Source organism: Tympanuchus pallidicinctus, unplaced genomic scaffold (assembly GCF_026119805.1).
Source record: "Tympanuchus pallidicinctus isolate F22 unplaced genomic scaffold, pur_lepc_1.0 scaffold28, whole genome shotgun sequence".
Lineage (NCBI taxonomy): Eukaryota > Metazoa > Chordata > Aves > Galliformes > Phasianidae > Tympanuchus > Tympanuchus pallidicinctus.
Genome location: NW_026294745.1, coordinates 5,748,410 through 5,761,263, shown reverse-complemented (window position 1 = coordinate 5,761,263; position 12,854 = coordinate 5,748,410). Strand labels below are relative to the sequence as shown.

Here is a 12,854-nt window from a genome sequence, read left to right as displayed (position 1 = left end):
GGCTTCAAGCCTGCTCAGAGCTGCATCCTTCCCCCCCCCTCACCAAGACCTTCCTTGCTGGCTCGCCACCACAGACAGCACAGGGCAGCATCTGGATCCAATGAGTGACAGCACAGAGCAACTGCCCGGACTCCTCTCCACAGTTCCTCGTGTGTTATGACAGGGGGCAGGGGGAGTTTATACTGGACAGAGCTGGAAATGGAGCTGCAAATCAGAGTTCGGCTCATGATTTGCTAGCAGGGCTTTCTAGGTGTCTGAAGGAACGCTTTGGAAGGAGAACGAGGAAAAGGAGAATGTAACTACATCTCATTTGGATGGAGAGGACTCACAGATGTTAGGAATATTTTTGATCAACAGCTTTCCTGGCACTGCTCTTGGTGAAATCCACAACCTTGACGGCTAGCTGAGTAAGAAAGTGCTGGCAAGCTCCTGCCTGCATGCAGGCAATTTGCAATGCTGCCAGTCAATATTTCAGTGAAAACAAAATTGCAGGGATCACATTCAAAGAGGGGAAAAGGCAAAATAAAACAAAGCAGAACAAAAAAACCCCAAGACTCCCATTTTAAGAGAAACTTTGATAGGACCCACTGGGAAGACCCTCCCAAACCATAACACGCCCTCTGCTTGCTTAGCATGAACGCCCTGCGAGGCCAAGGAGAGCCCACCAGCAGCATGAGCATGCCTGCATGCAGCAGGCAGGGCCTGAGTCACAATCCCAGACCCAGTCCATTAAAAGCATTATACCCAGAGTTTGTCTGCTGCTCCGGTGAGATGCACAAAACAATCGGCTCTACTTTGATCATTAGGCTGGTCAGTACAGAAAGTAATGGAAGAATTCTTGTTGACTTCGTGTTTCTAGCACAATTTTTAAGACTGATTCAATAATAAAAGCAATGATAATGTTCATTATTGTATAAACATTCAATGCTAAGGTTGTTAGATTTCTTTCCCAGCCACTATGCCCACACCAGCTCAGGCTGTGCCTGCAGGGCTGGCACTGGGAGCCCCTCACTGTGCCACGCAGGACAGCCACGTGCAGGGGCTGTGCAGCTCTTTGGAAGCTCTCTCAACATTGGATCACCGATAAATACAGAAATACAGAACAAACTGAGCCAACACCAGCAGCAGATGCAGGTTCATAGACGTCTGCTTGTTACCAAAATCCACTGCAGCTGAGACTTACACAGTCTCTGTTATGCAAAACAGGAGAGGGAGTGGAATAGAGGGAAACTGGCAATTACCTAATTTTATTTCCCTCCTTGCCCATTTGCTTTTCATCAGGTTGCTCTGTGCTTGAATATGAGAGGTGCTTGTGAGCGCTGAGTTAAGCACAAAGCCAGCTTGGTACTTTCTTTTCACTGGGAGGAAGTCTACGTGTGCTTTTCTGGTTGCAGAAGGCAAGCACAGCTAGCACATTATTTTATGTTATTCCGCAAGTGCCCCGTGCTGCCTGGGAAGCAGCAACAGCCGGGCTGCACCGTCCCCCATTTCCAAGCTGTAGTTCTGAACGTGACACAGCTCCCAGCCCAGCACTGTGACCCACAGCAGGGAGATGCACACATCCATCTGCAGCCTTCTCTCTCACCTTCTAACAACCCATTTCTTGCTAAAATCACCCAGCCCCAGTGGGCTGCCTGCTAAAGAACTCTCCCTGCTGGCAGCCTGTGTGCTGTCAGGCTTTGCTGCTCACCTTGCTAACACCTTCCAACCACGTACCCGCAACAGGGCAAGAAGTTAACATCCATTTCATTGGAGGGAAATCTGCAAGTATGACTACTCCCTTAGGGAAAGCCTGTAAGAATTTATTAGTGATGAAACCAATGTGTTTCTTCAGCAACGTAATAGGGCCCCATATAAATTACTTCAATCTTTTACAATTTAATGGCAAATGAGAACCCTTCCATAGGCGTTTTGAACTGTCCGACATAATCCTATAGCAGAGATGTAATTCTACAATAAATTTTGCTGGATAGTTAAAAATTTATATATATATATATATAAAGACTTTTAATTTCCTATTACCTGCAAGCGTTTGCTATCCATTCAAATCAAATAAATGAAGTAAAGCACTGCAGTCACTTGTCTGTCCCAGCAGTTTACAAGAAAATATTTACTGTTTGGAAACAAGCCACTCCAGAACAAGAATCCTTTTCAAAAGCACAGAGAGGCAAACACCAACAGCACGCCAAGCGCGGCGCCCCTGCCCTGCACACCCGGAGCCAGGGGAAGTGAATGGGGTCAGCGCGGCCCCGCGGGGAGCAGCAGGCAGCCATGGCAGTCGTGGAGCTCCCCGCTCACAGCCCCGCCGCCAGCCAGGATGAGCGGCGCATCAGGCTCCCGCCACGCGTTTCGTTTGCTGAGGAACTGAAGCTTTACGGAATCTTACATGAATAAAACATGTCCCCGAGGCGTTTTAAAGCCAGAACAGAGGAGAAGCGGTGGTTTGAGGGACCGACGGCTGCGCGGGGGCTGCAGCTGCTGCTGTGCCATGGCCGCCCGCCCGCGGCACCGGCTGCAGGCCGCCCCGGCCCCGCTCCGCAGGAAGCAGATAAGCCAACTATAAACAGGGAGTGCAAAATACGGTATCTTGCAAACGTCCTTTAGGAGTCTGGCTAATGTAAACTCCTGCGCGCATTTGGACGGAGTTCTTTTCTCTTTCTGGTTTGCAGTTTGATGGCCCTTTTATCTCCTTTCACATGAACTGAGGAAAGCTAAAATTGGCCTCCTCAATCAATACGAGTTTGAGCTGGCGCGCTCAGGATATACACTATTTTGCTTTTATAGTTTATTTTAAATAAAAAGTATAATTAAAGAAAATAAACCGCTCACTTCATAACATTTATACAACGAAGACTTTATTTATTTTATTTACGTTTCGGTGGGCAAGGCACAGCATGCAGTTGGCTTTCTGCGCTACTTAACAAAGCCGCATTTGAAATTTAAAATCTTAAAGGAAATGAACAAATTCTGCGGAGGAAAGGCAGTTAAGCAGAGCCTTCTTACATTACCCTCGGTAATCGCGCATGCATGTGCTCCTGCGTGCCTCTCCCTGCTCCAAAAACATACCCACGGCTTGGATGCTTTAAATCAAAAAGCAATTTCAGTCTGTAATACGCAAATAAATAATTAAACACGCTTTATCTCCTACAGTATTGCCTCTATTCATTCTAATCCCACTGACGGGAATGCAGCAACATACCCCACATCCTTAAAATAACAAAACAAAACACAAGACACCAAACAGAAGGCCTGGAAATGTTTATAATTCAACTTTTCAACTCTCTTGGCTGCAGCCTGAAGCTACAAAGCAAGCTCTATGCTGGCTCACTTGAGGGAGACGCACCGGGAGATAGCTGTGCAAACTGCACAGCAAATGGCGCAAGCCAAAGCCGCCTGCCGGCACGAGGCCATTCTAACTCTGCAGGCGTACGGCACTCAGCTCCAAGTCAATAAATTACCCACTTCTGCATTCTGAATGGTACAAAGTCAGTTGGACAGTGTGGTTGTGGTGAATGGCCTCTCCCACTTCCCCACTGGATGTGTTTTCCAGAAGGCCGCTATGGTGGCTGTGTCCTGAATTACCATGAAATGCATGCAGCGCATCGGCGAGACATGGATTGTATGGCCAGTGCGTATTGCCACCCCCAAAGAGAAGGCTGAGAGCTTTCCAGAGCCTGCAAGATGACAAAACTGCAAGAAGACAAAAAGGACTGCACTCACTGCAGTTCCCTGCACTTGCTTTTATTCGGAGAGGTGCCTAACTGGCTGTGACCTGTGTGATTATCTTGGTTATGCATGCTGGTAGAAAATCAAAATCCTCCTTTTTCACTGGCCACTGTGTAATTATACATCTGCACATGCAGAACAGCCAGACAGCTAAGCAGTGACATGCAAGCAGTGACAAAATTAGATGGATCTTTTCAAAACAATGCTGGGATGGCCTCACATGCTGGATTTCATAGTGCTTCATGGTATCCAGCACTGCCAATCCCAAGAATTCACAAATCACAAGCCGTCTTTAAAATGAGGTTAAGAACAAGGTATTTGGGCTTCTATTCAACTACCTGCTGGCTGGGAAGCACAGAAGAACCACAGTTCCAAGCTTTCCTCTGTGGCCAGGAAGACTAAAATCTCACTTAAAAATGAAATTAAAGCTTCAATTCTCATACAGTCCTCTGAGGGCTTGGGTTTCATGAAAAACATCGAACATTGTACAGTTGTGCTAAAACCACAGGAGATGCAACATAGGGAGTAGAGCAGCTGCAGAACATCCTGAGAACTGTATCAATCACAGCAATGTGGTTGCTATCTACGTAGATGCATTGCTTTATTTATTATTACAGATGCTGCTGTGCAAGTTTTTGCATGCCTGTAATTATGGAGGACTGCTGTCCCAAGATTTCAGCTGCAAATTATCATCCCCCTCAAGTTCACACAATGGCCAGCAAACAGGCTGGTGACCTCATCCAAATGTAACCAAAACCTGGAGATAAAGCTGAGGTCAAGGGACTGGAGACACCGCTGCTTTTCCTGCATTTCAAACCCTGTGTGGACCCCATGCAGCAAACTAGAAAAATTATATCACTGCTGACCTCCGTTCACGTCTAACAGAGCTCAGTGCCTGACGGGGTGTTTGCTCTGCACCTGCACAGACCTTCGCACTGCAAAGCTTGCCATCAAGCGGCGCAGCAAGCAGGGGAGGCTCTGCTCTCAGCTGCCTGCCAGCACCGTGCCACCAAGAAGCTGCACTGCCACAAACCCACGCCCAGCACCTTGTTCTCAGCTCAGCTGCGTTCAGGTTTCCTGCTTTGCTGGCTGTCACAGGTTCCTCGGCAGCAGATCGCCTGCCCTGCCCTTGCCCTGCCTTCCCCTCTCACCCCAGCTCGCTGGAACAACCATCGGTTTTACAGCATGTCCTACACTGGAGGTTTTGTGTTCTCATCTTTTAAAATGATTTAGTGTGACAGTTTAGTACTGAATTTAAAAAAAGGAAAAGAAAAAAAAAAAAAGGGAAGAGATAGAGAAGAGAGAAAAAGGAGAGACAGTCCCCTTAAGGCAACAGGATTATGGAGCAGTGATCTCAGAGGAACAAGGGTTCCTCTCTGGTTCAGATGCGCTTGTCAGGGCTCGGTGTTGTCTCTGAACAAGAAATCTCTCTTGCTGGCCCAAGGCACACTTTTGTGGTCAAGAGGACAGAAAATAAAAGAAGGGAACTTCAAAGGCCCATAAGCTGCACTGGCCCGCTGGGGCGGGTGGCTGCGGCACATCCCATGGCTGACAATTACGACCAGTGTGCCGGGAAGGCTTGCCTCCCTCTCGTCAAGAGGGATGAGACACAGACTGTGAGCTTTAGAGCTTTGAGGATGTGTACAGTTCATGATGAAAGATAGCACTTCAAAGCCCTCTGCCTCTAAACCAGGGAGCAGTGAGTGGAGGGTAAGCAATCTTTTTGTCCTGGGGGGCAGCATGTGGGGGAAGGATAAGACTTATTTTCACTGCCATTTATTACTGCCATGAAAGAGAAGCCTCGTGCTGTTTATGGAATCTCTCATTAAACAGATCTCTAGATAAAATGCTTGATAAACATTCATTAGCTGGGTCTCCCAGCACACTTGGCTGACGAGCCCTGGTCTCTGTCTCACATAGGGGGAAGCAAGGCATGGAGCTTGGCAAGCACCCCAGGGCAGGGCACCTCCAAGACACTCATGAGGTCAACCCAAATGCAGGAGCACAGCCCCAAGAACCACAGAACACAGCCTAACCCCATGCACACACACCACCACCACCACCAGGGCAAGCAGGCAGGCCTTCCCACAGCCGAGTCCCCCACCAACCCCACGCGCTCTCTTCTGCCCACAGATGCACAGGGAGATGGCTGGGCTTGGCCTATGCTCCCACCTCCCTGTGCTGCGCCTGCCCTACAGAGAAGGCAAATGTCTGCCTGGCAGATTCCTGTGAGAAAGGAGCCTGTAAAAGAGCAAACAGACCTTTATTATTTGTTAATTGATTCATGCACCCAGAGGAGGTTCACACCTGGCCCTGGGCAGCACAACTGCCTGCCACAACGAGCACTCAACAACTGCTGTCCTACGGCAGACACAAAGCCATTGGCACAGCAGGCTGGGGATCCTCTGCTTTCGTTCTGAGTTGCTGCTTCCTCCTGCGAGGCGCTTTGACTCCTGAGCCCCAGGAGCTCAGCCCACGTCCACTGCAGGTCTGTGGCCAAGGGCCGAGAGCAGCATTCCCAGCGAGCGCCAGGCGCTGCTCCTCTGCAGAGCCGCCACATGTGGTCAAAGGTGACATTTTACAGCTGTTCCAGCCTCCAACAGGTGAGAACTATCTATCTTAGCACTTAATTGCATTGCTAAGCCGCTGATAAGCTAGGACAGCATAAAGCAAATAAGCTAGGTCAAACACATCCCTGGGGAAAGCCTGTGGAGAACAGGGAGAGCTGCGCCAGATGACAAGTCTGCCTCGCTGTGCCACAGAGCATGCCTGCCTCTAACTGACAACTGCCCTGCTGCGGCTGTGCTGGGTGCAGTCTCTACAGAAAGCCCCAAATAATTTACATCGGTGCGCCATACGAGCGCCCTAGGGAGCCAAGCAGTGTGTGCCCGCAACGACTGGGAGTTCCAGCCCCGCCGCCATGGCTCCAATGCGTGCCTGAAGTCAGTGCTGTTATCTTGCAAAAGGAATTCCAGTGAAACGCTTTGAAAATCGCTTTCTCCTGGCCATATGGCATCGCCAAGCCCGGCCCTGTCAGCACGGTGTGCATTTGCATGTGTGAGAGACAAGTTCTGGCTCCTGCGTCGCAGAGTGACAACAGGGCGAGGGTAGAATTTAGCACTGTTTTGAGTTTCTGCACAAAATCTCGACGAGACAAATTAATCTCACCTCTCAGCAGGAGCGGAGGCAGCGCCTGACGGAACCTGCCTGCAGCACAGCCCGTGCCTCTCAGCAAGGTCTGCCAGCACTGCTGAGCGCAAGGACAAGACCAAGGCAAAAATTACCATCCAAACCCAATGCTGCACCATCTACTTCCACAGCAAACCAAATGTGAACAGCCGTCAGCTGCAGCGATATAAACAGCAGTGAAAAGACTTCAAGACAGCAAATTCACAGCATTCACACATTTAACTTCCCGACGGAGAGGTATTTTGAAAACTCGTGTTGCTGAGCTGCTCTGTGATGCGAAGGGGTGGGGGATCTTGGGCTTCAACACAAGGAGGAGCCAACAAAGCTGCTCACACTTCAACACAAGCCTCTGCGGCAGATCTCTGTGCCACGCGTTTATTCAGGATGGCAGGAGTTTTGTTTTGCTGAGGCAGTACCGTATGGGCAATCTGGCTTGCCTTATCAGCGAGCCAAGGCCGACAGAAGATAAATGCTCTTCCCCATTTGTTTAAATTCTCTCCTTCCCCCACATCAAGCCGCATACTTTCATAAAAATATCTGCAAATGTAATAACACAATAGTCTTGTCATCAGTTTCCACATTGGAATTGATAATTTGCAAAGCCTGGAAAGAAAGAGAATTCCTAATACTTAGCACTGCTGAAGATCCCAGCTATAACCTGGGCCTGTATCCAGGTGATGCAGCACACACCACAACGCCTGTGCATGGCCAGCACCCACTCCTACACAACTGCAAACGACTCCTTTTTCTTGGCCCTCTTGTAATAACGCAAGAAGGTTATTTCACCACTTTTTATTAATGTGCTGATCTCCCCCCTTCAGGGTATTTGTACGTTCCTCCTACTTTTTATGCCGCAGCTCAATGCTGGCTATGTTGCAGAACAGCTGCATGCCCTGCCAGTTCATTCGGAGCCATATCACAGAATCACAGCATGGTTTGGGTTGGAAGGGACCTTAAAGCCCACCCATTGCCACCCCTGTGCCATGGGCTGTGTGCCCCCCAGCTCAGGCTGCCCAGGGCACAGCCACGGCCGTGGGCTCCTCCAGGGATGGGGCACCACAGCTCTGGGCAGCGCTGGGGCCTCACTGTCCTCTGAGTACAAAACCTTGCATGACACACTGGAACCATTCCCACCACAGTGCTTTCAATCATATTCCACACTTTGTCCTTCAAGCTGCTTCTTCAGGATTTTTACTGACAGTCTCCAGCTAAGCGAGCCTGTCCCTACCAGCAGCAGGAACTGGAGAAGCCCCACCTCACAGCTGCACTGAGCCCTCGAAGGACAGCCTGGCATATTTAGAAATATGTCACTGTCACTCCCAGTGTGAATCCTAACTGGCTCAGTCTCTTAGCAACACCCAGTGTGTACCACAGGTAACTTGCAATTAATAGTAATAGCTGGAGCTGAAACCCTGCGACACACCAAGTACCTTCCACTGCATTTTGGAGAGCTGAGACAGACACAAATGCTTTGTACACATAGGCAGGAGGTGGATGGACAAGGCCTTCTGAGAATAATATATATGAAACAAACAATGAAATATTTCTCTGTTTGGAAGAAATGAAGATTTGACTGTATTGGAGGGAACCAGCTATACCAAGGGCTGACCTCTCCTTTGCCAGTAATTCGTCTCTGTAAGACACGTGCTGTGGCTCTGACTTGCAGGGAAGAGGTCTCATCCCACATTGAGACAACACAACTATTCATTTTAACTTAACACAAACCTACAAGGCTGATCTTTATGACGGTGGACGTGGCAAAAGTATAGGTGCTGGAAAAACAAATATTCTGCCATTTGCATGATGTTCACTACGGCCTCACACACAAATCACTGGCTGTAAGGTCAAGAAAGAATTTCTCCAAATCACTTACCTTTATTTGCTGCAGGGGAGAACAGCTTCTCAGAGCCTACAGAAGCCTGAAAGGAAAGAGAAAGAGAGGGTGAGTAATACTCAAGGAGAATTTAGGAAGGCTTGCTCACAAAAACACAGCTGATAAAACAAGTCTGTTATCTGTAGACCTGCAATTACATGCTGCACCTGGAGGGTGCAATGTTGTGCCATTAAAGAACAAGCGTGCATCCTAAAAAGATGAAAGCAAAGCATGTGGAAGCACTGTCCTGATCTCACCCAGCTATATCCTCCTGCCTCGTTTATTTAGGCAGCCATGCAACGCACAGCTATTTTATCCAATTCTTCATATAAAAACAAAACCAGTGAAACTGCTTTCAAGCTGAAGAAAAAAACCAAACGTTTCCAAGCCTATCTCACTGAAAATAAGCTCATTTCTTGCTGAACACGTAAAATGCAATTGGTGTATTGAAAACACAAGTTGCAAATGAAGACATCCATATGAAAGAGGGTGTTGTACAACATTACACCAAATGATAGGTCCATGCTGCTTTGCACTTAGTTGGATACGAAATAAAACGACTTCCTCTTGGAAGAAGCCCATCTCCTTGCAAACTGGGTTGCACTATGCTGTCTGAGCTCCACGGCTGTGCATTCGCACTCCTCACAGCTCTGGGAAATAGTTAAAGAAATCCAATTAACCTAAACCTTGTAAACAGCCTCATGATAATCAGGGTCACCGGGTTACAGACAAGATGATAATGGCAGACAGGAAAAAAAGTCCATTCATTGTAAATAAAGCTTTTATGAGTTAATTTGATGGCTTCCCCCACCCCCACCTCCCACATGCAAACAGCCAACCTACTGCAGCACAAGCTCTTCCTCCTCGCTATCTGATAAACCAGCAAGCAGCCTCCACAGAATGAAAGCTGGTCTGAGAGCAGGGAGCACCATCAACGTTACCACCATCTATGAGACAGCTAACATTACCGCCAGCATTTTGGCACTCAGTGCTGCACAAATAACATGGGCTGAGGTGCAGAGCGAAAGGGCAAAAGATACCAAATGTAAAAGACAGCTTTCTCCCTTGGCTCTGCTTTACAAAAAAACGAATTAATTCAACACGTGGCTGAACGATATTGATTTTATTTTTGATTTCACTGATTTCACTGTAAGGTGCCTTGGAAGAACCACAAGAGAAAGAGCACTGTGAATTGTACGTTGTTATATATTTTAAGTCATGACTCCAGGGAAAAAAAAACAACAGTAAAATGCAAAATCTGCATCAGATACAGACAGGAGCAAGGAAGGGTGATCTATTAATGTGACTTCAACGGAAATCGGCACTGCAAGCACTGAATGTCTTACTGGATGCAAATGTATAAAGAAAGAGAAATCTACACAAAAAATACATTGAGACTGAGGCGCATAAGAAAGAAATTCTCTATCATGTCCAGGACAAAGCTGCGCGTGGGGCTGTGACATGTATGGCTGCCACACAGCTCTGCAGAAGGAGCCTAAAATGCCAGGGAAAGCAACTAGCTGCAGCACGCCGTCAGTGCACTGACCAAACAGAAGACAAACCAGGATTCAATGGGGCTTTGTCTAGGCTGGGTTGCAAAGAAAGTGTAATGGCATCACGCAGCAGCAAGAGCAGTGTACAAAACGACAGCCAGCTCTGAATTTACAACCTATTGTTCACATTTTTCACATCCAATCAGCACTGTGTCACGATGGATCCCAAAGAGATCTGTGGGCTCTGGCAACACGGGCTGGGGACACCGGGTGATGCTAACGCTAAGGCAGGCTCTGCTGGAGCCCTCGGTGAGCAGCAGGACACGTGGCAGGTGGATAAAGCAGGCTACCCAGCTCACAGGCAGTGCAACATGGCACCCAGGGTGCAGCTGAGACCGCTGCTGTGTAACCAAGAGGAGCACTTCTCATTGCTTCGGGTCCGAATGACAGGAAAACAGTGTTCAAGGAAGTCGAGCAAGAAAAATCGCTTTTAAGAGAAAGTAAAACACATGGATTATTGCTCAGTCTGCTGATAGCAAAACCGCACATGTGGCACCGCCCTCAGCAATCACAGCCAACATTTACAGAGCACAGTTTTCGACATCACAGCCTCGGTTTGCAGACACAAACTTTCACACCTAGAGTTTACAGTAACTTTTGCTCTCGTTTCTGGTGATTTCCAGCTCCAGATCTGAACCATTTTTGGCATAAGCACTGTGCTGGAACAGTGAATGCCTGTGCTATAGCATATTCTGCGAGCTGCAGTAAAGGCAGAAGGGGAGCTGGGGGAGGAAGAGCCTGAATACATCATTCAATTTCATCAGTCACCCTTTAAAGAAAGCATACAATAAAACCTATGTGTCTGAGGGAGCCCACTAATGAGTGAAAAAATCCAGCAAACCAACGCATCTGCTAGAACAAGTCCCCTCCCAAGTTTTTCTGCTGTTTCAAGCAAATCATTTGCATATGATTAAGCAGGGATTAAAAAAAAAAAAATATTAAAAGTGGAATTCTTCCCTTGTGAGCAAAGCCAGGCTCTGGGAGTCCTTTATGTGGACGGGTTCAAGCCATCCCAGGAAATCCCTCTTCTTTTTTGATTAGAGAGCGAAAGGAGGCATTTCCCCTTCCCTCTTGCTGGGAGCCTCCAGGAGCACAGCCCGCACCCCGCAGCTCCTTCTGCTGCTGCACGAGGCAGGGAGACGGCCACAGCCCCAGGCGGGCAGACAAAAGACACCCCACGGCTCTCCAGTACATCTGCTCTTCGTCTCCATTCCCCACGGAGCTCTTCTGCTCTAACTGCATCACAGCCGAGCCCCAGACGGGCATATTCTAATAAAAGCTGCTGCTTGCGAAGTCCCACCCTCAATCACAGTACCGACCTTTGTATCACGAGCATAAAGGCTGCAGGATGTGTCCCAGCAGACACGCACGCTGCCATTTCACAGACTGGCAGCTTCCGAGGCAGTCGCTGCTGCAACTTAGCAGCCAGCACCGTTCCCTCACCATTCCTCCCCTGGATCCCAGCAAACATAAGCACTGCTTCAGCGTAAGAAGCCTCACCCCGGCGGCGTTCCCTCAGACTGCAAGCTGCCAACCTCAGAGGACGCAGCGCAGGCTCCTGGGCAGGCGGGCTGTGCGGCCACGGGCCTCATTCACCATGGCTCCTGCCTCCCCAGGGCAGCTGAAAGGTGCAAGAGCTCTTACAGATCAATCATTTAATGATTATGTAGAACAGAACAATATCATCTGACAGAGCTGGCATCACAAGCTATGTCAGGCCCTGCGGTAATTACTATTCTTCCCCCCTCTCCTTCTTTGTAGCCTATAAAATCGCTTGCAGGGAATAAACAGTTCCTTATCGCTGCGAGCAGAAGTGCCGCACATCCCCACGCAGCACCCCGCAGCACGGAGCAGCAGATCCAACCCGATACCCCGTGCTCTGCTCACTCAACACTGCCAACACGGCCGCAGCTCGGGCTCACAAAGAGCAAAAGCATGTGCTGGTGGTCGGGACCTGGCACACAGCTCCTGTCAGGGCAAAAGCCAAGCATCCCTCCAAATCTGAGTGCAGTGTGGTAGGCAGAAGCAGAGCAGGCAGTAACACAGCTTACATGTCGCTATCTTTTAGATAGTCAAGAGCTGCTCTCGAGTTGAGACTGTTTGCAAAATGCTACCGAACGGGGCAAGCACTGAAAAGCTCTCAAGAAACCTTTCTCCAGGAGATTTTCAAACCAGAAGTGCTGGATATGCTCAGAGAGACTCAGAATAAAGCACGGCCACTACTCGAGAATTCGGAACCAATTTTCATGCCTGCCTTTGATCTGCTCCCCTGCCTTTACGTACCCCTCTGATGCCACTTGATTGCTTGTCTAGCGATGCATTTCAGCATGTCAGTGTCCCAGCTGATTCTATGAACCCTTAACAGCAGAGCCCTTTGAGCAGCAACACCAGAACAGTAACTAACAGCGGAAGGTATTTGTTCAGTTTGTGATTCTCCTATAGGAAATAAAACTGGGTACATATGGAAGTGAAAGACCAGCCTAGGAATCACACACACGCACAAAAACAAACTG

At 48.6% G+C, this 12,854-nt stretch overlaps 1 protein-coding gene across 28 annotated transcripts in view; it reads right to left on the bottom strand.

Moving 5' to 3' along the window:
- Positions 1 to 12,854, bottom strand: part of FBRSL1 (fibrosin like 1) — a 418,694-nt gene that overhangs the window by 40,725 nt on the left and 365,115 nt on the right. For all 28 annotated transcript variants that reach the window (XM_052691244.1, XM_052691235.1, XM_052691237.1 and 25 more), the window contains one exon: positions 8,789 to 8,834. In XM_052691244.1, coding sequence (XP_052547204.1) covers positions 8,789 to 8,834 — 46 coding nt within the window. The remainder of the gene's footprint in view (positions 1 to 8,788; positions 8,835 to 12,854) is intronic.